The following is a 26,774-nucleotide window of genomic DNA, read 5'->3' as shown; positions in this document are numbered from 1 at the left end:
GGGTGATTATTGCATATGGAGGATGTGTTGTCTTCCTATTGATAAAGGGCTATAGTCTAATGATAATTACATGCTGGTGATATGTGCGTTAACATAAGCACAGATGAGAGCTTTATGGAAGGGTTTTTGCAAGAATAGAAAATAATTAGGGCAGTGCATAAGATAATAGCTGTTTGTTGTGTTTAAGAGTGAGCATGTATCCAAAATATATTTTATGGTAAGGAAAATTTTAATATTATTAATTTCTCTTTATTTTCCACCTAATTATTAACTTGCTTTTTCCACTGTTATATGTGAATGTACATTAACTCATATTTTTAGATTTTAATATGTTATATTAAACTTAAAACATAATTATTTTTAAAGAAAACTGCTGAAGATGGATTATATTTTAGAACCTGCAGTACCTGTTCTTTGTTAAGGTTTTGAACTGAAAAAAAATGTTGAGTGGATGTATGATAAATAACACAGAAATCCTAACTTTCACACAATTTATCTATATCATGACATATTGTTAGAGTATTCATTATAATGTCACCGAGGGTTTTGTATAAGCTTTAAGAACATAATATGTACATACTTAAAACCTGGTATATATTGTACAATGATGAGGTTGACTTTGTAGGAAGAGGTAACAGAAAACGTAGTGAAGGTAGATGTGCTTTTTGTTACTTGCTTTTAGCACCCAGGTCTTAATGCCCTTTCACAATGATTCGTGTGATTAATTAATTGATGGTCACTGGCTATAGAAGTGTCTTACAGGTAAAAGTAGCACATGGGTATAACTTAAGAAAAGGCTCTCCATGCTAGCCTTATTGAGGCTGTTGGTGTTGAAACTTCAGCTGAGTTTAAGTATTATTATGTCAGTTGTAACCCCTTTTTGATTACATTCCTCAATATAGAGTGGTGCTAGTGAACTCCGAAATAAATAATACATTTGTGAGCCATCATTGTATATTGTGTTGTAGAAAATGTATTTATTTTTTGCAGTAAGAATGTGGTGCCATCTATGAATGTAACTGACGTTAGCTTACATCCAAAACAATAAATGCTCAACAACAGTAATATTGAGTGTGGAGAGAGTGTGCACCTCCATTAACTTGCTTCTTGATATAAACTAACATTTCACAACATAAGGTTTGGTTGAGATTGACCTATGAGCCTAGGAGAAGTTAGATAATGGACGAATGAGACAGGCACACAGATATTTGTGCTTTGTGTATACGAGGTCTGTTAAAAAAATACGTGGACTGACGTCATAAAACAAAATGTACTTTATTTAGAAGTTACAGGTCTGGGACCTCTTCAAAGTACTCTCCTCCCCAACGCACACACTTATCCCAACGGTGTTTCCACTTGTTGAAACAATCCTGGTACGCTTCTTTTGTAATGTCCTCCAGCTCCTTCGTCGCATTTGCCTTAATCTCGGGAATCGTCTCAAATCGTCTTCCTTTCAAGGGTCTTTTGAGTTTGGGGAACAAGAAAAAATCGCAAGGAGCAAGGTCAGGTGAGTAGGGGGGTGGGGAAGAACAGGGATCGAGTGTTTGGCCAAAAACTCACGAGTTCTGAGGGCTGAATTTCGCAGCAACGCGGTGTATCTTCAATTTTTCGGTCAAAATCTCGTAACAAGATCCAACTGATATCTCACACTCTTCAGCAAGCTCCCTGACAATCAGACGTCGATTTGCCCGCACCAGGGTGTCGATTTTGTCGACGTGTGGGTCGTCAGTTGACGTGGAAGGACGTCCAGGACGCTCATCATCTTCAATGGACTGTCGACCATCTTTAAAACGTTCATGCCACTTGAAACATGCCGTACGCTTCATAGCAACATCACCGTAAGCCGTGTTAAGCATAGCAAAAGTTTCAGTCGCAGATTTTCCAAGTTTAACACAAAATTTCACAGCAAGTCGTTGCTCCTTCAGGTCATTCATTCTGAAATCCGCCAAACGAAAAAATCGCACTTCACTTAAAACCGCGTAGCTAATACACAAATGAAGATATCTGCAATCGTGAAATGGCGTCGCAATCAGCTGATCTGTGCGAACCTAGCGACACCAAACGGATTCCCCTGGAACCAACAGGAGCCGCGCAATTCAAACAGTCCGCGTATTTTTTGAACAGACCTCGTATATACAGAAAGAAAAGAATAAAACTGTTTTCCTTTACTGTTTTCTTTATTTTCTTAAATTTTTTGTAGTTTTGCAACTATTCCTATATTCATAAGTACAAAATAAATTTAGAGAATTATGAAAAAAAAATTTACATTTAACAAAATTATGATTTTGTTTGTTTGTTTTTGGAATTTCGCACAAAGCTACTCGAGGGTTATCTGTGCTAGCCGTCCCTAATTTAGCAGTGTAAGACTAGAGGGAAGGCAGCTCGTCATCACCACCCACCGTCAACTCTTGGGCTACTCTTTTACCAACGAATAGTGGGATTGACCGTAACATTATACGCCCCCACGGCTGGGAGGGCGAGCATGTTTAGCGCGAACCCACGACCTTCGGATTAAGAGTCGCACGCCTTACGCGCTTGGCCATGCCAGGCCCCAAATTATGAGAAGAAGTTAGCAATAGGTATTTACACAGTACAATTATAAAACTCTCAGAATAAAAAGTATGTCTTATGATTTATTATTGGATTAATTTCTTAAATTAAAAGTAAGAGCAAGTTTTGAAAATTTTTTATCAAATATATTCAAAACAATTTTATAATAATAATATACAACTTTCCACATTATTTTAGTTTTCTAGTTATTGTTCAACCTTAATATATTAATATTTTCTGCTCAAAATTTGTGAATGTTATGAATAATTGTGTTTCATTGTGGACCACTTTTTCTTTCAAAGTGAAAATTAATCTGTTGTCAACTGTACCTGAAAAGATTGACTTTGAGATACAGTACATACAATTTGAAATTTACTTTCATTTCCTGACTGCAATACTTTGTTTGAAAAATGATGGAAAATTTTTGTAGCTTGAACTTACCATTTATGATGAATTTATAGATTTATCAAGAATAATGTGATTTGCAAAGGCTCTCAAGTGTGTTTTGTTACTTGCCTTGAAACTATGAATTTCAAAATATAATACTTTACTTTTTACAGTGAAGATGTCATCATCATCCCAAGATTTATTGTCAGTTGGTCCTAGATCATGTGAGAGTGAAGATGTTATGATATTAGGACAGAAACTGCAGTTAACTGTTGAGGACTATCAAGGAAGTAAACTTCCAGAAACCTCCACTGAGGGATGTGCCAGAGATTTAGAGAAACCTGACTTTGAACTTATTATATATAGGTAATACATGAAATTAAAATAAATATGTTTGATAATCTCTTGCACGTGTTGCTATTTTATACATTATATTATATGTAATTTTGTTTTTTTTTTGTTTTTTTTTACCTATATGAACACCAAAATAACAAAACAGTTTTACTGTATTTTAAAAGTATTGTTGTTCTTAGTAGTTGGAAACAGTGATTATTTCTTAATTACATATGATATTTTGCTGTTTATAAAAAAAACATATTTTGAACAGATGAAATAAGAATTATGTACTGTAAATTGGGCTGCTTAATTACTTGGAGATACTGATCAAATGTGAAAATAATTTTGAAAATAATTTCTTAAATATTCAATATAGGTATATTTCTTATAAAAAAAGTTGCTGAAAGTAAAAAAAAAATCGGTTGTCTCACAAAGTGTATAAAGGATAAAATATACTCTTCAAAACAAGAAACGCAAAAGAGATATTTTTGTTATTTTAAAGAGAAATATATGTAATAACGTTACAAGCTCAGAGTATGTGATGTTACACGTGTTAAGGCACTGATTGTCAGACCAAAATGACAATAAAAGTTGTGTACTTTGAAAACGGAGGAAAACATCGGATTTTTCGCTAAAACGCATTCGTGTCCAATAAATTTGTTTGAGAGATCTACATGTTCTGCAGTAGTGCAACATGTGCAAAATCCCTATAAAAGTGACGGGTTCTCGGTTTCCATAGCTCAGTGTTAAGCCACCGACACGCAATAGAGTTACGCCAAGACTGACTGAAGCACAATGCAACAACGCCATTGGTTGCTTGGAAGCAGGCGAATCTCGATCAGATGTTGCCAGAGCTGTGAATGTCCACCCAAGCACCATCACAAGGCTATGGAATCGTCACCAACAACATGGATCAACTCGTGACCGTCCACAATCTGGCAGACCTCGTGTGACCACGCCCACACAAGATCGCTACATCCGGTTACGTCACCTTCGGGATAGGACCACCACTGCGACGTCTACTGCCTCAACCATACCAGGGCTGCGTAGGATTTCCGATCAGAACATACGCAACTGTCTATGAGATGCAGGAATCCCACCTCGACGTCCAGTTAAAGGCGTCATCCTCACCCAGCAACATCGTCAAGCACGGCTGCAGTGGACTCGGGCACATCGGGTATGGCCTCATCGACGATGGAGGCATGTTTGGTTCAGCGATGAATCACATTTTATGCTTCGTAGGCAGGATGGAAGGACCCGTGTTTACCGTCGCCTAGGTGAATGTTTTGCAGCAAACTGTGTGCAGGAAATTGACAGATTTGGTGGTGGCAGCGTCATGATGTGGGCTGCCATCGCCTACAGTGCCAGAACAGACCTTTTGCACATTCGAGGGAATCTTACGGCTCAACGATACGTCAACGAGATTCTTAGGCCCCATGTGCAACCCATCATGGTGAACGTCAACAACGTTTTTCAACATGACAACGCCCGTCCTCACACAGCCCGACTCACCACGTTTTTCTTGAGACACCACAACATCAACGTTCTTCCCTGGCCCTCCAGATCACCAGATTTAAACCCCATCGAACATTTTTGGGACGAGTTGGGCCGACGTCTGCGACGGCGACAACCTCAAACGCAGACTCTACCTCAGCTTGCAGCAGCTTTGCAGGCTGAGTGGACAGCCATTCCACAGGATGTGATTCGTCATCTCATCGCTTCCATGGGCAGGAGATGCCAAGCAGTTATTGATGCTCACGGGGGGCATACTCGTTATTGACGTTGAGTGACGTTAAACTTCAACTAGTGAGCGTGGACTTCGCCTTTGCAGACTTTGGATGTTCAGCAGTGAATGTGCAAAGTTTTACACATGTTATACAGAACTACCTGCAATAAACTTGTTAACAATTTGTCTCAAATTTTGCCTTTTGCGTTTCTTTTTTTGAAGAGTATAAATAAAAACATCATAGGTATATGAAGTTTAAATTAACAATTATGATAAAAGACTTAGAAGGTTATAGAACATCAAGAGAGTTTGTCAAATGGGAAGTTAGGAAGTCAAAATCTATATGATAAGTTTTACTTTTTCAGTCAACCTTTAATATCAAAGATTTCTCCAAATTAAGTAAGGATAAATAAAATGTCAGGTTGAATTTGTTTAAAATTAAGCACAAAGCTACACAATGGGCTGTCTTTGCTCTAACCACCATGTGTATTGAAACCTGGTTTCTAGATTTATAAGTCAGCAGAAATTCTGCTGTACCATTGGGGTGCATTTGGATGGGAATAGGGCTTATGAGGGATGATATGGGAGTGCTTATGTCTTATGGTTATGGGATGGCTGGGTTATTCAATTCTACTGTTTTTTCTTCAGTTTTTACAAATTAAAATTAAAGAAACACTCCTCATCCTGAACAGTTGCTTGATGAAAACAAGATAGAACAAAATAATCATATTAATTCTGAACTTGTTAAGAAAAAAAAACTGAAAAATTTAAATAACAATAAAGCTATTGAACCCAATGATATTTATCTACATGTTTTTAAAGAGGTTAAATATTAGATATGTGAGTTACTTGCTTCTATTTTTCTAAGTTCTAGAATAGTGGACAGGTGCCAAAAAATTAGAAGTTGGTCTTTTTTTTTTTTTTTCAAAGGAGGTGATAAAAATTACAACAACAATTATTGGCCTGTTAGTTTTACATCAGTTGTGAGAAACATTTTGAATGTCTGATAAAAGATGCTTTGTATAGTAATTTAAGAAAATTTAAAATTTTGTTTGAAAATTAGAATGGTTTTGCTATGGGAAAATCTTGCCTTACTAATCATTTTGACAATCTTTGAAGAGGTTGCTGTAATGTAGATGAGAGTACATGTGTGTATTTGTTCTATTTGGATTTTCAGAAAACATTTAACAAGGTACAATATAAAATAATCCTTTAAAAAGTTATCTTTGTAGATGTGTTGGAATAACTGGCTCATTGAGTAAGTGGAAGAAAGCCAAGTGTTGTTATAAATTGAGCTCAGTCAAACTGGATTAATGTCATAAGTGGGATATCTATGAACCATTTATCTTTTTTATTTACTTCAGTGACATAGATGAAGGAATGGTCAACAGATTATTTAAATTTGCTGATAGCATTAAAGTTTTTCAGGTGTTGCTGAATATGAGGAGGGTGTTAATGTTTTATAAAATTATTTGAATTATGTGATGAATTAGGTAAATTAATGGCAAATGACTTTTAATTATAACCATTTGAATTATGAGTATAATTTTGATAGGAATAACCTTAACAGTGTTGTGGGAAAAAAAATGTTGGTGTTCTGGTTGATTAGTTTCTCAAACTATTCAAGCAAAGTGCTGTTGCTAGTGGCAAGGCAAGTTGAACTTTAGGTTGAACGTATCTAAATACTGAATACAAGGCTAAAAAGGTTATAATATCATTGTATATATCATTGGTTAGGTCATATTTTGAGCATTATGTTCAGTCTTGGGCTCCCTACTTCAGAAAAACAGTGGTTATTGGAAAAGGATCAGAGGAAGGTTATGAGGATGATGCCTGGAATGGAAAAGTTGTTACAAGAGGATAATTTTTAATATTTTGAACTCCTTTTCTCTTGAAAAGAGTTAGGTTGTAAGTTATTGGTGTGTTAAGGGAAATGATAGTGTTGTCATATCATCTTTCTTCATATTTATCAATGAATATGGTAAGATTAGAGGACAAAACTATAAATGTTGCCAGGTAGTAATCATATTCAGCTAAGACAGCTTTATTTTTCTTAACAGATCATTGGCCCTTGGAATGGGTTACCTTCAGGTATGGTTAATTTATAGGAGTTTAATGGAAAGCTTGATAAACATTTGAATGATAAGACCTGGTTTTAAGTTTTTAACATTTAGTTTAATTTTGTGAATGGAATGGCTATAATGGAACAAAAGGCCCTCCTATTTTCTTTCAATGTTATGTTAAACAGTAAAATTAGGTATTTCTTCAAGGAATCTAAAAGGTAATACAAATCAAAGAATTGTACATTTACTTTAATCAATATATTGCAATATATATATATTCAATCAAAACTGATATTAATTTGTCTGTTAACATTCTACTACACTGTGCTTGCGCTATCACATAGGATGATATAAATGTCATCCTTACTATATTGTTATCATTGTTCTTGAAGGATTGGTATTAACCATCCCTACATTTACTTCCGTTTTTGAAAAACTGTTCACTTTGTTTTATTAATGCAGCATTTCAATAATAGAACATATTACACTTGGAACCTCACTGTACTTAGGACTAAGTTATAAGTACAACATTTCTATGTCTTAAGTACTGGGTGAAACAGGAATTAAGTTTTTGAAAGAAACACCAAGTTTTGTAAGAAACCTAACTTCAAGGAGCAATGATAGCATTGCCTGCACTAAAATTACAATTTTAAAAAAAAATCAAACAACTGGTTATTAATAATACTTAAAATTAGATACTCCATTTTAAATTATATTCACATCAGTCAAATTGGTTGACATTATTACTTCATTTTTGAGTTATTATGTAATAAGAAAAAATCAGAAGAAATAATAAGAATAAGAAATTCAATCTTTTTGTTATAATTTTTACGGACATTCCCAGAACTGGTGACTCGGTCATTATGTACATATTGTTATAAAAGTAAGCACTGTATAGTATAGTAAAGTTCTTATGATCTATTGAGGATATGTTTAGAATACCATTTCAATGACCAATCTAAACCATGTCTGGTGGCACTGCCTGTTCGATATCAGTGTTAATTTAAATTATGGCTTAGTAAGGTAGATTATCAGTCATAAAGTACCTAATTCACCTAATTCTTTAAATCACAATTTAAAGTTAACTTTAAAAATAATGGAAATATTTGTATACATCAAACGGATTCAAAGTTCAAGATGTTGCTGGCCAGTACAAAATAAAATGAAAACCTTGCATGATAACAATACATGTACATTAATTCATCAGTTGGATATATACACTTACTGTAGAAAATACCTTCAGGTGGAAATCTATTAATATCTCATAATGATCAAACAGGAAGTTTAGGTTAGCCTAATAGTTTAACAGTATACAATAAAGTTGTAAGTGACAAAAATAAGAATAGTAGTATCAAAAATTATTTTAAACATAACTAATAATATTAAAACTAAAATATAATATGTCTTTACGTACAAACATACAAGAATCAGTTGTTTGATCCTATGATCTGTTGCTGGCTCCCTAAAAAATGAGATGACCTCCTTTACACAAAATAGAAGCGACCAGCAAAAACTAATTCTTGACCTTGGTGATGTGGCTTAATTAATTCGATGAGTCAAAGATAAATGTAAATGGGTTTCAGTACAGATTACTATTTAGTTAAAAGTTGATAATAAAATATATTTTGGGTCAGTAGTTAACGTATTGGTCCATGTTGGCTGTTCCATCCTCTAAACTAAACTAAAACTATTAATAAATAAATTTTAAAAAACCTTAAAGCCACCCCTTACCATTCGTATACTTAATAAGCTTTCTCTTAAACTTACTTAAATTTACTGCTTCTACAACATCTGAAGGCAATCCACTTCCAAAGGCCAACCACCCTCTTAGAAAAATAAAACTGTCTTAGCTGAAGATGATGTTTACTCTGTCCAAATTTATATTTGTTTCTCCTACTCCTACTATTCTCCTTGTTAAATATGAAAAAAGATGATGCATCAACACTGTCAGTTCCCTTTAAAATCTTAAACACCTCAATCAGATCTTCCTTTACTTTCTTTTTTCAAGAAGAAATATTACAATCTCTTCTCATATGACAACCCCTCCATCCCAGGCACCATCCATTCTAGTAACCCTTCTCTGAACTCTTTTCAACAATTCAATGTCTTTCCTAAGGTAATGAACACATCCTAATGTTTTGTTTACCCTTAACATATTTAAAGAAATCCTTACATTCTCAGCAAGCCTTCTCTTATACATCTTTTTTCATAATCTAATGTTTTATTTATCCTTAACGTATTTAAAGAAATCCTTACATTCTCAGCAAGCCTTCTCTTATACATCTTTTTTCATAATCTAATGTTTTGTTTACCCTTGACATATTTAAAGAAATCCTTACATTCTCAGCAAGCCTTCTCTTATACATCTTTTTTCATAATCTAATGTTTTGTTTACCCTTAACGTATTTAAAGAAATCCTTACATTCTCAGCAAGCCTTCTCTTATACATCTTTTTTCATAATCTAATGTTTTGTTTACCCTTGACATATTTAAAGAAATCCTTACATTCTCAGCAAGCCTTCTCTTATACATCTTTTTTCATAATCTAATGTTTTGTTTACCCTTAACGTATTTAAAGAAATCCTTACATTCTCAGCAAGCCTTCTCTTATACATCTTTTTTCATAATCTAATGTTTTGTTTACCCTTGGCATATTTAAAGAAATCCTTACATTCTCAGCAAGCCTTCTCTTATACATCTTTTTCATAATCTAATGTTTTGTTTACCCTTAACGTATTTAAAGAAATCCTTACATTCTCAGCAAGCCTTCTCTTATACATCTTTTTTCATAATCTAATGTTTTGTTTACCCTTGGCATATTTAAAGAAATCCTTACATTCTCAGCAAGCCTTCTCTTATACATCTTTTTTCATAATCTAATGTTTTGTTTACCCTTAACGTATTTAAAGAAATCCTTACGTTCTCAGCAAGCCTTCTCTTATACATCTTTTTTCATAATCTAATGTTTTGTTTACCCTTGACATATTTAAAGAAATCCTTACATTCTCAGCAAGCCTTCTCTTATACATCTTTTTTCATAATCTAATGTTTTGTTTACCCTTAACGTATTTAAAGAAATCCTTACATTCTCAGCAAGCCTTCTCTTATACATCTTTTTTCATAATCTAATGTTTTGTTTCACCAACTTTCTTGATCTGTCACCTTTTAAATCTCCTCTCATACCAGTCAATTTAAATTTATTTTACTTTAGTTATATCTCATATGCTATTTGTGAGCTAACCTGCTTTTTTAATTACAGCCATCCTTCTTTTTCTATAAGAAATATGTTTACCTTGAATATTAAAAAAAATTATCTATAAAACGTTTTCACGCCTGATCAGTGTCTCTAATTAACTAAGCTGCTTAATACACAACAGATAAAATTGTCCCATTCTTGAAAATTTGCTTCCTTTTTTTTGAAATTTGTAACCAAAATATCATTATTCATTATATCCATTTGCAGAAAACCATTGAACCTAATAGAGCATTGATCACTTGCACCCAGCTTTTCCCCAGTTTTCATGCTTTTGTTTATTTCTATATTTGAATGGAATGCTTCAAATAAACAGAATGGATTGTTAGTGTCAGATATAATTTATTTCAAAAGTTGATTTATGCACAAAAGTATTAAATAAGAATAAGGATATGAGTTCAACACTTTTTGAAATGCCTTTTATTTTTCACAGTAATTTTCTTGCAGTAACAGTATTTCTTTGTAAGCTTTTCTATTGGAATTAAATTCATTTTTGGAATCTTTCTAAAATTATGAATCTGTGTTTGAAATATTCTTTCTGCATTAACCTTTTGTGGATCATTGGTACTATTAGCTGAGTTCACATAACTAAAAGTTTTGTGTTCATTTTGGTAGTGGCATGTTTGATTCTTGTTTTGTTCAATAAGACACTAGTTTTAGTTAGTGCATTGTCTTGATTATATTGTTCATTATAAATACTGTATATTGCAGTCCATCCCCACTTGATGAGCTTAGGGGGTTTCAGGAACTTCAGGAGTGTCCTCCTCCTCTTGTAGACTGGAGCATTTGTTTTGAACAAATGACTAATGGTTGCAACGTACTTGATGCAAATGTGGAACTCAAAAGCGGTAATGGATATAATCCAGGTAAACTTGATGAAAACCATACATTTTATACTGAACAAAAATGTCTATCTTCACCAGTTCCTAAAGATAATACCTGTACAGGAAATTCTGTTCATGAAAATGCATATTTTGCAACAAATGTTGCAGGAAGTAAAGTGAATAAGAACCTGTTTCCTTATGAACAAACCATTGTAACAATGGGTGATTGTAAATATGATTATGACTGTAATGAATCTGACAACGATTATAGCAACCATGTAAAAGAGACCATACAAGAAGTGCCAGCTATTCTAAAATATGCATATTCTGAGTTTTGTGAAGGAAGTGTGCTTCATGAATGTGATGGAGTAGCATCTCTTTACAGAAGGAATGAAAGTAAACTGACAGACCAGTCATCAGATACAGAAACTGGAAAATCTAGGCATCAGACAGTGCTGGATGGTGTTAAAGGTCTGGAAAAAAATATGGATAATAACAGTTGCAACAAGAAAATTAGTTACATGAGTTCACTGCTTCGTAACTGTGATGACTCATCAAGTGTTTCAAATCGCCATCAATACAATGATGTGAATGTTAGCAACAAAATGACACTGAACCATGAATTAGATTTTACAACTGACAGTTGTAAGAGTAATTCTCTTTTAGATAATTCCACACAAATGAGTTACTGGTCAGAAACTAACAGTGATACTGGAAATTCAAATACAATTAGTTTTTCACAAAAAGAAAACTGTGACTATATAGACAACAACTTCCAGAGAAAAAAATTAGTAAATGTAAATGAGAAAGATGGTGAAAGAAACTTCCAAACCACAGTAAACAATTCTCAAGGGGATAAAAATGATACATCCATTACATTATTAGAAAAGATGAATAACACTATGGATGTCATTGTAGCCAAAAGAACAGAAAGAAGTAAACTGCATCATTGTGAGCTGCCTGAAACCAACAGTAACGTTACTCTTTCAGTTCAAAAGAAGTGTTTATTTTTTAGAAATAATGAGATTGAAGAAAGAAATAGTAATATCCAGCTGTCTAAAAATGCTAGTTTGATTTCCAAAAGATTTCTATTTACTTCTTCTCAAGATAATCAAATTCCTGTGAAAAAGATTAAGACAGAAGAAAACAGAGAAAAAGCTATTAAAATAAGAGATCAATATGACTGGGATATAGACAGCAGTTCTATTAGTGGTGATGTAAAAACACAAAATCTGCTATTAAACAAACAATTTCAAGATGGTGAGGTTCGTAAAACAACTCTTGAAGTTCAGATTATTGATGGAAAGGACTTGTGTATGTATGATTGTCAAAACATTTTTCAAGTTCAAACTACTGATGAAACTAAGAATGCTGTTGTAAATTTATCTCAAAAAAACTTTCAGGATGAAATTATAGACACTGATAATATGCAAGAATGTAATGCAGAAATCCCAGTAATAAATTTTGAAACCCAAACTACCAATGAATGTAAGAATGCTATTGTAAATTTATGTCAAAGAAACTCTCAGGATCAGATTATAGAAACTGATATGCAAGAATGTAATGCAGAAATCCCAGTAATAAATCTTGAAACCCAAACTACCAATGAATGTAAGAATGCTATTGTAAATTTATGTCAAAGAAACTCTCAGGATCAGATTATAGAAACTGATATGCAAGAATGTAATGCAAAAATCCCAGTAATAAATTTTGAAACCAAAACTACTGATGAAACTAAGAACGCTATTGTAAATTTATGTCAAAGAAACTCTCAGGATCAGATTATAGAAACTGATATGCAAGAATGTAATGCAGAAATCCCAGTAATAAATCTTGAAACCCAAACTACCAATGAATGTAAGAATGCTATTGTAAATTTATGTCAAAGAAACTCTCAGGATCAGATTATAGAAACTGATATGCAAGAATGTAATGCAAAAATCCCAGTAATAAATTTTGAAACCAAAACTACTGATGAAACTAAGAATGCTATTGTAAATTTATGTCAAAGAAACTCTAAGGATCAGATTATAGAAACTGATATGCAAGAATGTAATGCAGAAATCCCAGTAATAAATTTTGAAACCCAAACTACTGATGAAACTAAGAATGCTGTTGTAAATTTATCTCAAAAAAACTCTCAGGATGAAATTATTGACACTGATATGCAAGAATGTAATGCAGAAATCCCAGTAATAAATTTTGAAACCCAAACTACTGATGAAACTAAGAATGCTATTGTAAATTTATGTCAAAAAGATTATCAGGATCAAATTGTAGAGACTGATATGCAAGAATGTAATGCAGAAATCCCAGTAATAAATTTTGAAACCCAAACTACCAATGAATGTAAGAATGCTATTGTAAATTTATGTCAAAGAAACTCTCAGGATCAGATTATAGAAACTGATATGCAAGAATGTAATGCAGAAATCCCAGTAATAAATTTTGAAACCCAAACTACTGATGAAACTAAGAATGCTATTGTAAATTTATGTCAAAGAAACTCTCAGGATCAGATTATAGAAACTGATATGCAAGAATGTAATGCAGAAATCCCAGTAATAAATTTTGAAACCCAAACTACTGATGAAACTAAGAATGCTGTTGTAAATTTATCTCAAAAGAACTCTCAGGATGAAATTATTGACACTGATATGCAAGAATGTAATGCAGAAATCCCAGTAATAAATTTTGAAACCCAAACTACTGATGAAACTAAGAATGCTATTGTAAATTTATGTCAAAAAGATTATCAGGATCAAATTGTAGAGACTGATATGCAAGAATGTAATGCAGAAATCCCAGTAATAAATTTTGAAACCCAAACTACCAATGAATGTAAGAATGCTATTGTAAATTTATGTCAAAGAAACTCTCAGGATCAGATTATAGAAACTGATATGCATGAATGTAATGCAGAAATCCCAGTAATAAATTTTGAAACCCAAACTACTGATGAAACTAAGAATGCTATTGTAAATTTATGTCAAAGAAACTCTCAGGATCAGATTATAGAAACTGATATGCAAGAATGTAATGCAGAAATCCCAGTAATAAATTTTGAAACCCAAACTACTGATGAAACTAAGAATGCTATTGTAAATTTATGTCAAAGAAACTCTCAGGATCAGATTATAGAAACTGATATGCAAGAATGTAATGCAGAAATCCCAGTAATAAATTTTGAAACCCAAACTACTGATGAAACTAAGAATGCTTTTGTAAATTTATGTCAAAAAAACTCTCAGGATCAGATTATAGAAACTGATATGCAAGAATGTAATGCAGAAATCCCAGTAATAAATTTTGAAACCCAAACTACTGAGGAAACTAAGAATGCGATTGTAAATTTATCTAAAAAAAACTCTCAGGATGAAATTATAGACACTGATATGCAAGAATGTAATGCAGAAATCCCAGTAATAAATTTTGAAACCCAAACTACCAATGAATGTAAGAATGCTATTGTAAATTTATGTCAAAGAAACTCTCAGGATCAGATTATAGAAACTGATATGCAAGAATGTAATGCAGAAATCCCAGTAATAAATTTTGAAACCCAAACTACTGATGAAACTAAGAACGCTATTGTAAATTTATGTCAAAAAAACTCTCAGGATCAGATTATAGAAACTGATATGCAAAAATGTAATGAAGAAATCCCAGTAATAAATTTTGAAACCAAATATTGTGATCAGACCAACAACTGTAAGAAATTGAAATATAGTATAGATGTTTCTCACACATGTCACCCAGTACAGTTTATGTACCACACCAAAGATTATAATGGTTGTGATGACAATACACATAAGACAATACTTCAAAATCAGAGTACTGACCAGAAAAATGAACTCGAATGTGATGTAGTCATTTCAAAAAAAGATCTTTTGACTCAGCTTACTGATGAAACAAATTATTCTAGAGTACAAGATAATGATGATGTCTTAACATTTCACAATGAATCAATTAACTTGATAAAAACCACCAACAATAATAATTGCACTGTAGAAGGCTCTGAGAAGACAATACCCCAGTGTCAACATAATGGCCAGAATATAAACATTTTTACACAAGAATGTGTTGTGGGTTTCTTTCAATCTCAGCTCATGCAACAAATTGAAGAACAAGAATATAAGAAAGGGAATTCATACGCATTCACTGATGAGACAAATGTGTGTGATAAACAGCCATGTTACTTACACGCCACACAAAACATGTTTAATATCCAATCCTTTGATCATGGTATGTTGAAAGGTGGTGTAGAAGTTTCACACTCCCAATTTTGTGATCAAATAAAAAATTCCAATACACTGACATATTGTGGGAGAACTTGTCAAACATCTTCTCAAACTCAACTGGGTAACCAGCAAAACAGTTCTGATACAATGGGATTTATTGTAGATGGTTCTCAGACAACTCTCCAGAGCCAACTGACTGATGAGTCAACTAATTCCATTACCTTAGAATGTGTTACTGAACCTAATGCCAGTGGCATTGGTGTTTTTCATGCATTTAACAAAACCCAAATAAATGACCAAATATATAGGTATAATACTCAGAAAAGTGACGTAGACATTCGTCAAACTGTTCAAAAACCACAGATGAATGATCAGTCTTATAAGTCTAATGCTCTAAAAAGTGACGATATTTGTCTGACAGTTCTCCAAAGCCACTTGATTGACCAGCCACACATTTCTGATACATATGAATGTGATGTAGAAAAATATGAAACAGCTCTCAAAAACCAACTGAACTGCCAGCCAAATAAGTCTGGTACACTGAAGTGTGCTATTAATGTTTTCAAAACCCAGATGACTGAAAAGCAAGATAATTTTGACACCTCAAAATATGATATTGAAGTCTGCCAAACAAAACACCAATATCAATTGACTGACCAACAAAATAAACCTCATACAATAGAAAGTAATGTTGGTGATTGTCAGATATTTCTTAAAACCCAGTTAACTAATGAGCAAACTGATGCTGATATATTAGGATGTGATCTAGATGTTTGTCAGACAACTTGGAGAACTGATTTGACTGATCATGTCTCCAATTCTGATTTATGGGATTTGAAGCAGACACAACCTGAAGTTCATGAAAAGGAATATGACACACATGTTTGTAAAATGAATTGCCTTACACTAATTACTAATCAGTTTACAAACAGTGATCAAAAGAAATTTAGTGTAGGTATATATCAAAATGTGCAGTCTAATAATGAAAAAGAGAACCTTGAAATACAGACTTACCAGACAAGTATTTCCACTGATCACAAAAGTACAAAACTTGGTAACACTAAAGACTGGGACGAGCCTGCAAACTCTGACACAGATTATCCTAAGAAGGCTTTGTATGACTTTCATACAGTTGACCAGCCCTCATTATTTATGCCATATAAAAAATCCCTGACAGACAAGAATATTCAAACTGTTCTTCATGGTTTTCATTTTATGGACAGTGGTCAGCTGTCCACTGCTTATGACCAGTTAGTCCCACAATCAGAAGAATATGCTCAAAAGTCTGATGATGACCTATCTAAAACTTTATATGAAAAGGGTAAGAATCAAACATTGTTAATACATATATTTTATGACATACTTTTATTTTATAACTGCATTAAATTGATCACCTAGGTGATATGTTACAAACATTAAACTATTCAAGATGATCTGTTTTAGTTCCTTTTATAAAAATCAACTTGAAATACATAGAGTAAAAATAGATTTTTTTATTTTATGATGCTTATTGGGTGGTTGGTACGTTATATTGTAACATTAAACTATCTAGAAGGATTAAATTGCAGTATTTCATAGAATTTATACTTTGACATTAAAATCTTAAAGTTTTTGTTTCATCTGTTATTTTTACTTCACTGTGAAAGGGCATGATGAACAGAGTTGTCATACCAATATCACTAGCTATGATGCTAATAAGGAAAAGCAAAAGAATTATTACTAGAAATGATGAAACAGTTTTTGTAGTGAGGATTCTGAAAACCATTAAACAAACTCAAAACCCCTGTCTATGATTGGAACTGTACAAGTCAGCATCTTTCTGATGTCAGTCTTGGTACTTGTACCACAATTGGCTAAAGATAGTGAATTGTAACTGTACTCAGGTATTAGAGGTTTAGGCATCAGGATCATATTTTAATATCTTTGTGAAAGTCTTCCATTTATTTTCATCTGCATTGATAAATTCTGATGAATAGGGTATCCCAAGATCATATTTATGCTATTATATACAACACTTATATACCTTTTCAGATTTTTTTGCAATTCATATAATTTTTTTTATATTAAAATTTGTGTGTTGAGATTATTTTTATCACTGGTTTGAGGTGCACCAGCTGATAGTATTTTACATTTGTTAAGGGCAAAAATGTAAAAATAATCATATTATTTACTATATGGTCCAAACTTTCTAACTTTAATAAATATAGCACACACCAACAGTCTTAACAATTTGAAATGGCTGTGTCATTAAAATAAAAATTGAGTTTACGTGAATGATAAAGATTTAAAATAGATTGGCAAGTCTTTAAACATAAAAATTATGAATTTAAAATAAAATGTAAGCTTTAATAATCACATGCAAGTCTTGTAGTTTGTATCTCAGAACAGCTGGTATGGGTATTAACACTTATTGATAAGGAGAGAACAATGTTTCGACCTTTCTAGGTCATCTTCAGGTTAGTTTGTACTTCAGAAATATAACCTTAGGTTTTGTGAAAAATGTTCCATTGTTTAAGTTAGGTTCTTAATTAGAGTACTAAAGAAGTATGATGTTTGTTGATAATCCCTTTATTGTGAGCATTTTTGTAATAAATTGTGAAATGCTTTCTCATTTGAATGGCCTTGTTGGTACAAGTATGGTTACAAAATATACACTAGCTGATCACTTTGCATTTGGTTTGCTTCTTTTTGAAATAATGTCAGATCCTACTTAATGGCTTAGGTATTATTGCAATTTTTCTCACTTCTTCAGTGAGACACAATAAAACAATCCAGGATTAAAAGACAACCCTGGAACTGTGATCTTTGTAACAGAATGTACCACTTCTGTACCAAGTATACTTTGTAGTGAGGGTGCTGAGAAACCATTAAACAAAGTCGAAACCCTTGGATATTATTGGAAATGTGCAAGCACAGTACATTCCTTATGCCAGTCCAGGTACCATGGTCACAGTTGGCTAAAGACAGTGAATTGTAACTGTAGTCAGGTATTGTGGGTTTAAGCATTAGGATCTCATCTTAATATACAATAAAACAATCCAGGATTTAAAAAAACAACAACTCCAGAACTGTTATCGTTGTAGTTGATGTTCATACATGGGAGAATGTACCACTTCTTTGCTAAATCTGGAAAGAGGTGTCACATACATGGCCAGTAAAAGGAGGGTGAACAACCAACTTTAAGAGAATAATTGTTGGATTGGAATCCAAACCACAGTATATCATAATCTTAATCCTGTTGAAGAAACATTTACAGACAATAATGCAGAGAAGAGCTAAAATGGATATGTTACACAGTGTAAAGTAGCTAGAACATCAAGGACTGTCCATGGCAAGTCAGTTCCAGTCCAAAACCAGTCAGTATTGGGAATATAACTTTGATACATGATAGGAGGGTCCATATTGTCTTCATCTCAAGTTCAGTAGAACAGATTTATTTACTGTGCAAACTGATCTATGAAATAGGCACATGCACAACATCCTCAACTAACCATACATCCGAGAATTCAACATCTGAATAATGTCAGTAAAAGATGTGTCCATATGGCCAGTCACATCAAACCTAATCAGACTTGGCACTCCACTATGCAACATCATTTTTGGGTCATGAAACTCTTTGAGATGGAGTGCAAAAGTGATAACCATTACCTCATTCAACATTATCATATAGACAGAACTGTACAGAAGTCAGATTGCAATGTCATCTTCTGAGCCCCACTGCACTGGCCTTCAATGAAAAATGTAACCACCCCACTTCCAGGTTAGAACTGCATAGAAATTGGGTACAATGTCAGCCTCTAGGACACATTGCATGGAGTTGGTGACCCTGAGGCAAATTGAGTATGGAAGAGGAAACACAAACAACATGTGTGAGGACTTATACTGATTGGTTCTATTCTAAATCCAAAACAAGTCACAATAAACCAGCATGTGATGGTAGGATGAGGGATCCCAACTGAAGGGGTGAAGTGAAATGTGATGGATCAACTCTAAAGCAACATCATCCTATAGATAGGACCACACAAAGGTTAGAGTGCCATAACAACCTCCATTGTCCACCACACAAAAGGGAATTGGATCCATAAATTATAAGCAACCCCACCCTCCAGATAGAACTGTACAGAAGATGTATACAACCTCAACCTCTGGGACCTACTGCACAGAGGTGCAGCATTTTTCTTAGCAGACATGTGCAACATCTTCTTAGAGAGGACCATACAGATTTGAAGCACAATGCAAACTTCTGGGTCCCACTTTACAGAGGAGAATTGCCTTAACCAGTTATATGTAACTGCACTCTCCAAATAGAACCTTACAGCAGCTAGGCCCAACATCAATCCTTGGAGTTCAATGTACAGAGATGGAGCACACAATTTGAAAACCTCATGCCATCTATATCAATGGGACATCATCAATACTACTCTTTATCAAATAGATGTTTTTTGTTTATTATTGTGTGATCACTTTCAGAAGGATACCTCCATGGCCTACTACTTCAGCAGCTCAGAACTGGAAAGTGGCAAGGACTTCCATACTCTACTAGAAGAACAAGGAGGGATAAACATGGTAGAGAGTCTGAAGGAAGACCAACACTGAAGATATAGCAGTGGGTAACCACAAAAACCCTATTTTGAAAAGTAGACTGCCTCTGATTTATTCAAATGAATGGCAAGGATGGGTAGCTATTTCCTTTTGCTTTACCCATGTAAGTTCATAGATTAGTATAGTCCAAAATGAGCATACAAATGAAGCAAATATATCATAAAGAAAATATACTAGTGATTTTGTGGAACATCCTTCTCAGTAATGTGCTTTTCTGACCATGCATATGTTGTATGATTTTATTATGGCCATGGAGTGCAGATTTGAGATATGTTAAATGTGTTTGGAACAAAGCTACACAAAGACTACTTGTGCTAGGTCTTTCCTAATTTAGTAATAAAATACTATAAGGAAGGCAACTACTAATCACCACTTATTGCCAACTCTTGAGCTAATCTTTCACCAACAATAGTGAGATTGACTGTCACATTATAATACCTCCATGGCTAAAAGGATGAGCATATTTGATGGGATGGAGAATTGAACCCTCAACCCTTAGATTGTGAATCAAGTGACCTAAACCCCTGACCATGCAGGGCCTATATGTTAAGTATACCTAAACAGGTAATGCTTACAACAGAGCAGGGTCCTTAATGAAAAAAGGGACATGCTACTGAAAAAAATGAAAATGTATATAAAAAAGATAACACTGCACAACAAGTTTTTTGAAAAGTTTTGCTTCCTGAAAAGTTTTTGCTGATTGTGACAGGTACCTGGTGGGTATGCACAAATATAGTTTTGATTTTGATTCATCACATAGCAACTCTGAGAAATAGGCAGTTAACTGTTTACTGGCAATAACGTATTTAATTGCATTTATGTTTCTAATATGCTATTAAGCTCAACATAATTAAAAGTGTTTTGCTCTTGATTTTCATTTGTATTCAATGTCTGGTGCATCACGTTTACAGTATCCAACAGTAGTCAGCAAGCATTGATGGATTCCAGTTGCCCTGATATCATTTTTCCATTGGAGCAAAACTGAATAATGTCAGTAAAAGATGTGCCCACATGGCCAGTCATGTCAAACCTAATCAGACTTGGCACTCCACTATGCAACATCATTCTCGGATCATGAAAAGTAGATGTGAAACGGTACGTGATGGGTAAATTTGGATGTGATTTTCGTGATCAGCAGCCAAAAATCTATAAGCAACACCCAACAGTGTTCTAGAAGCAAACACTGTGTTGTGCAGTGTAATTTATCCACTAAAGTTTGAAAGATGGCTACACATGGAAGACTGTACCTAAACAAGGAAGAGAGAGTTACCTAATAAAGATAGTGGGAGATGAATGTAGGTGTAGTCTGCATGCCCAACTGAAGAGCTTTTTCCAATGGATGATGGAGATGAAACACCATGGTGAAGTAAGGTGCTTGATGTGATGTACTAACACCTGAATAGAGTTTGAAAAGTAGGAGACATGAATTAAAAGCCAAACTCAATTGGTAAGGTGGAAGGAGAAAAGTCACAAACAGATAAAAATATCGCCAAGGGATGAAAAGGTGAGAACGAGAACCCCAAAAAGAAGTTGTGTAAGCAATGAAACAATGTGTATGGGACCATAGACGTCTGTCTGGATCAGACTGGGAAGAAAGGTGGGAGTTGGCAGAATCGAAATCAACATGAAAGAAAAATTTCTCTTAGAAGCTGCCTAAATTTTAGGGAGGAAAGATCTATCTATATAAAGTAGAATGTAAGTGGAATGGTCCAGAGTACATGAAATATCAATGCCAAATATATTAGTCTGATGACACTCAAAGGCTAACAGAAATAGGAAAGAAGTCATAAGAGAGCTAGTAAAACAAAGAACAGAATCACAAAGGTTCAATCATATGTAGAGTGAAGAACTATATTGACATTCCAGTCTGGAAGGACTACCCAAAAAAGAGGTCCATAAATCCAGAAGGAATACAACTGAAGGTATATGGGAGGGAAGTTAACCACTAACTGATACCAGGAGAAAGAGAAGGTGTAGGATATGGCTGCTTCATATCCATAAATGAATTAGACCAAAGTCCTATGCTCGAACAGCCATGTGAGGAAATTCTTTATAAGAGGAACAGAGGGCTGAGAAAGGAACAAACCCTGACTTAAAGACCAATAGCAGAAGACATTCTATTTACATTGATTCACTCCCATTGAGGAAGGGCAAATGGAATGTACTGAGAGGAAGAGATACACAGAGGCAATTCATATCTCCTCACCAAGGACATGATAAATGACAGGTGTGAAGATAGAGGATGGAAAGGGCAGGATGTATTACCATGGCTGAAGTTAACATAGAAGGAATCAAGTAAGAGAGAGGCAGTTTGGAGCCAAACTACATGAGAAAATCATGCTTGTGTTGGCCAGTAAAAATACAATCAGAAGAACTTGACATGGAGTGGTATGGATAACTGAAATCACTCAAGGATAAGGTTGGATGATAGAATAAACATAAAGGTACAATACGTTCCAATTCTGGCTGAGCACATGACAGTTAGGGCATGTTAAATGAGGAACCAGGGACAAAAAATGTAACTTGGTATTGAGGAAAGCTCATAAATACCTCACTGGGAGCATAGCCATGGGAAAACTTAATGATTGAGATATCACTCTGTGAGAGAGATTTTATCCAGTCTGGAAAAGCAATCTACCACAAGGTTGAAAGCATCTGGAACATGACATGCAAAGAGATGTATCCAAAGTGTGTGTACCCAAAAGAGATCCAGGATTTGCCGTCAAAAGCAACGAGAATGGGTGCACCATTGGTAATTGATATAAGCCAGCATAAAATTGTCAGAATGAATCATGACAATATGATTATTTACAAGAGGAAGAAAATGATCCAAGTCATGATGTACTACCAAAGGCTTTAAGATGTTGAGATGGTAAGACCTCTCAGCTATAGACCTTTGCCCAGAAGCCTTCTGTTGATCGACCATGAAGGGAAGCATCTATGAAGAAATGAAAATATAAGTGACTAGGAGAAGCTGTAAAGCTGCCAGTGTACAAGTCTTGCTCTACTACCAATGCAGATCATCAGTGAAGGAAGGAATAAGGGTAATGAGAGAATCAAAGGAATCTCAAACATGATCCCATTGGTTGTGCAGACTTCACAGAAAAGATTGCATATGTGTTTAACCCAAGGGTTTAAATGCTTGCTGTAGAAGCAGTAGAACCTCATGAGCAGGAAAAGGTGAACAGCAAAGGCATGAAGAACAGAAAGTCTTATTGAAATGGAGCCGAAGAGCGGAAGGTTGGGCCTGACTGGGGGAGGGAAATGTTGATAAAACACTCCAGTGAGAAAGATACTGGGTAGGTAACAGGAAAGACTTCTTCAACTTGATAACCCAACTTACTCAAACAGCTTCAGTCAGAAGCAGATGAGTGTGTTATGAAAGACTCCAGTTTGGAATAATTTAACAGAAGCCAGTCATCCATGTATAGGTACAAGCACAATCCCTGAGCATGCATAAGTCAGGAAACTGCTTGACCACCCAACAAAAAGATGTACAGAGCTGAAGCAAGCCCAGAGGGCAAGGCACAAAACTGATACAGAACCCCTTGATGGACAAACTGAAAATAGCATTTTGACTGATGAGCAATAGGAATATAGAGATAAGCATTCGAGGCATATACTTTGATCATCCACAGCCCTGTAGATAAAGCCCACCTTAGTGTGAGAAAGGACTACATGGTAAAACAAGGAAAATTCCAAAAATTGATAAGGCAGAACACTTTGATCACAAGATGTTAGACCCCAGATATTTTGGGAACGACAAATATCCTGGAGTAAAAGTTGGGTAATGATTTTTGGCAGGCTTGATAGTACTCTATGACAGAAGAGGTCATGATTTTGGACATATGTTGACTGATAATACGATCCTGGGATAATGAAAAGAATATGAGTACTGAATACAAAGGGGGAGAGAGAATAAACTGGATAAAAAAAAATCCTTCAGACAAAACCTAGATAACTCTGTGATTGGTAGCAAATCCCTTCCATAGGATAACAAATTGGTCAAACAAGTTCCTAATGAACTAGAACTCACAGGATTGTCACATGTACTGCTGGCACTAGTGAAACCTATGTCAAAAAATGCAGTGAATGGTGAAACCCTTAGTGGTAAAAATAGGTAAAGTACAGGGAATTGCGAGATTTTGAAATGAGACAAATGAGCAATCAAAGATGAAAAAAATTTAACGTTGCCTCACAAACTCCACATGATTCTAGTTTCTCAGGAATATCCCCAAAGTAGACAAATTGAAAAAGGGAGCCATCCACAAGTTTTGAAGATGATAAATGAACCTGTGATGAGACAGCATCCATCCCAGAAGTTCCCAATAGTAAATAAACCACATGTAAATGGAGAGAGCCAAAGAAAATGATCATGCCAATGTGAAGGTTATGAGGAGATTGGTGTAGTGCCTCAGAATGAGGCATATAGTGGAGAATTACCATAGGAGAGTCATAAGTGTAAGAAAAAGGAAAAAACTGGATTGTTAGGGTCAGCCTCATACAGGGAAAAGTTATTCTGATGGCTGATAATCATGACTTGTCCTAAACTAGGACATTTATTGAAAAACAAGTGACACCTTACCTATCAGATTATCACAGATATCTCACTCCTTCAACTCTGTCTAATAATAGGACAGCAACAAAAATGAAGTTGTAATACCTGAAACTATAAGCAATAGCTCCACCTTTTAAAACTTTTTTACACTTTTCTAATTTTGTTTTTATCAAAAGTTGGACTTTTTCAAAATTAGTTTTATTTGTCGAAGTAAATTAAAGTTTTGTGTAGATATTTATTTCAGATTATAATGATAATAAGATTCAAAATACTGATGTTTCAGTTGTGCTGTTTGACCAATATTGCAAATTGTACTCTAAGAATCCTAAACTGAAGTTATTTAATTTGTGTAGCATTCTTTATTAATCACATTTCATTATCCATGGTTAGGTAATTAGGTTGCTTGACTCATAATCTGAAGGTAATTGGTTCGAATTCCTATGACACCAAAGATGTCATCCTTTCAGCCATGAGCATGTTATTATATAACAATCAGTCCCACTGCTCATTAGTAAAAGAGTATCCCAAGAGTTGGCAATGGGTGGTGATGACTAGCTGTCTTCCCTTTAGTCTAACACTACTAAGTTAGGGACAACTAGCCCAGATAACTCTTAGGTAGCTTTACACAAAATTCAAAACAAACAAATTTTTAATAGCCCAATGGCACGGTTTAAGGGGTTCTTATCATTTAAGTATTCCATGTGCTAACACGTAGTATAACGTATTATTATATATATATATGTATCATTAGTGTTGAAGTAGTAAAATGTAAAGATCTGAACTTGTACTTCTTTATTGAGTGACTTGGAACATTAGGCAAACAGTAACATATATTTATTTAAAATGCATTTTATGAGTTAATGAATAGCATTGTCACATGGAAAAACCAGTTTCAAAATTGTGGCTTGAACAACATTTAAAAAAAGTGAAGTAACTTTAATCTGACCGTTTGTTCTTGTAACAGTAAAATAATGAAATATGTAAGTCTATTTTGTGCATCAATACCTTTTTTTAATCCTACTTTCCCTAGTTTTTAAAAAAATGAACAAACCTATTTTGGTTTTCTTTTTACTTAAATTATACTTGATAGTCACAAAAAGGGACAATTAATTTGCATGTACAATGACAGTCTTAAGACATCTATTTTCTGTATTTTGCAGCTTAATATCTTAGTTTCAACTACAATAAAAAATCAAAATTGAGATTTTACATAAAATTGAAAAACTGTTTATACAAATAAAACCAGAGCTAAATGAAATAAAAAGGAAACACCTATTTTGGTTTCCCACAAAAACGTTTCTGGGTTGCATCTCTAATATGTCTTTGGCATTTATCAGTATTTCATGTTTTTCATTTGTGTCACATAACACTTACGATTATAATTTGTGTCTGTTACAGCATTTAATTGGAGTTCCAGCTCATCTGTTTCTCAGTCACTCGCCAACAAGTCAGAGTCAGAAGAAGTTCATAGCAGACCTTTAAGGATTGGTTTGTCACGAAGGCAAAAAGTCAAATCTCTTCATCCATATCTTTTTGACAAAGCTTCTTAATACAAGTATTAAGAGAAGCCAAAGTTCTAGCCATGTATACCTTCTTTATAAACTGTAGTGAAGTCAAAACTTAACATTCATATGTTATCTGAGATTTGTTATTTTTGTGCCTAATATATGCAAACTATATGTAGTTCCTACATATTTAGTGTTTTGATATTTATGTTTACTTAAATAAGATATATAATAATAAAAAATGTATGCATACTTGTAGTTAAATCAGCATAATTTTGTATTTTTCTCATTTCATTTAACATGAATGAATTTCACTTTGTTTTATAAAATATTATCCTAGCTTTTGATGAATTATCTTTATCTATAAATTTAGATGATAACTTTCTTAATTTCACTATTTTAACTCATGAACAGTGAATCGTACTCGATTTTGTAAACATGTTTGAAACTACATTAAAAGTCAGTGCTTCTTACACTCTGAAGAATATTTTGTGATGTTTGTACACCACTTGGTTTGGTAGACATGTTTGAAACTACATTAAAAGTCAGTGTTTCTTATACTCTCAAGAATATTCTATAGTGTTTGTACACCACTTGGTTTGGTAGACATGTTTGAAACTACATTAAAAGTCAGTGCTTCTTACACCCTCAAGAATATTCTGTAGTGTTTGTACACCATTTGGTTTGTTAGACATCTTTGAAACTACATTAAAAGTCAGTGCTTCTTAC

At 34.0% G+C, this 26,774-nt stretch overlaps 1 protein-coding gene across 1 annotated transcript; it reads left to right on the top strand.

Moving 5' to 3' along the window:
* Positions 1-1,252: 1,252 nt before the first annotated feature.
* LOC143230026 (uncharacterized) lies at positions 1,253-26,527 on the top strand. The gene is made up of 4 exons (XM_076462974.1): positions 1,253-1,507; positions 3,111-3,303; positions 11,027-16,701; positions 25,939-26,527. The coding sequence occupies exons 1-4, from the start codon at positions 1,390-1,392 to the stop codon at positions 26,088-26,090; spliced, it is 6,138 nt and encodes a 2,045-aa protein (XP_076319089.1). The 5' UTR covers positions 1,253-1,389; the 3' UTR covers positions 26,091-26,527.
* Positions 26,528-26,774: the final 247 nt, after the last annotated feature.

The sequence above is a fragment of the Tachypleus tridentatus genome, chromosome 10 (assembly GCF_004210375.1).
Source record: "Tachypleus tridentatus isolate NWPU-2018 chromosome 10, ASM421037v1, whole genome shotgun sequence".
Lineage (NCBI taxonomy): Eukaryota > Metazoa > Arthropoda > Merostomata > Xiphosura > Limulidae > Tachypleus > Tachypleus tridentatus.
The sequence above is the reverse complement of the archived record's forward strand: the minus strand, read 5'-3'. Positions and strand labels throughout refer to the sequence as shown.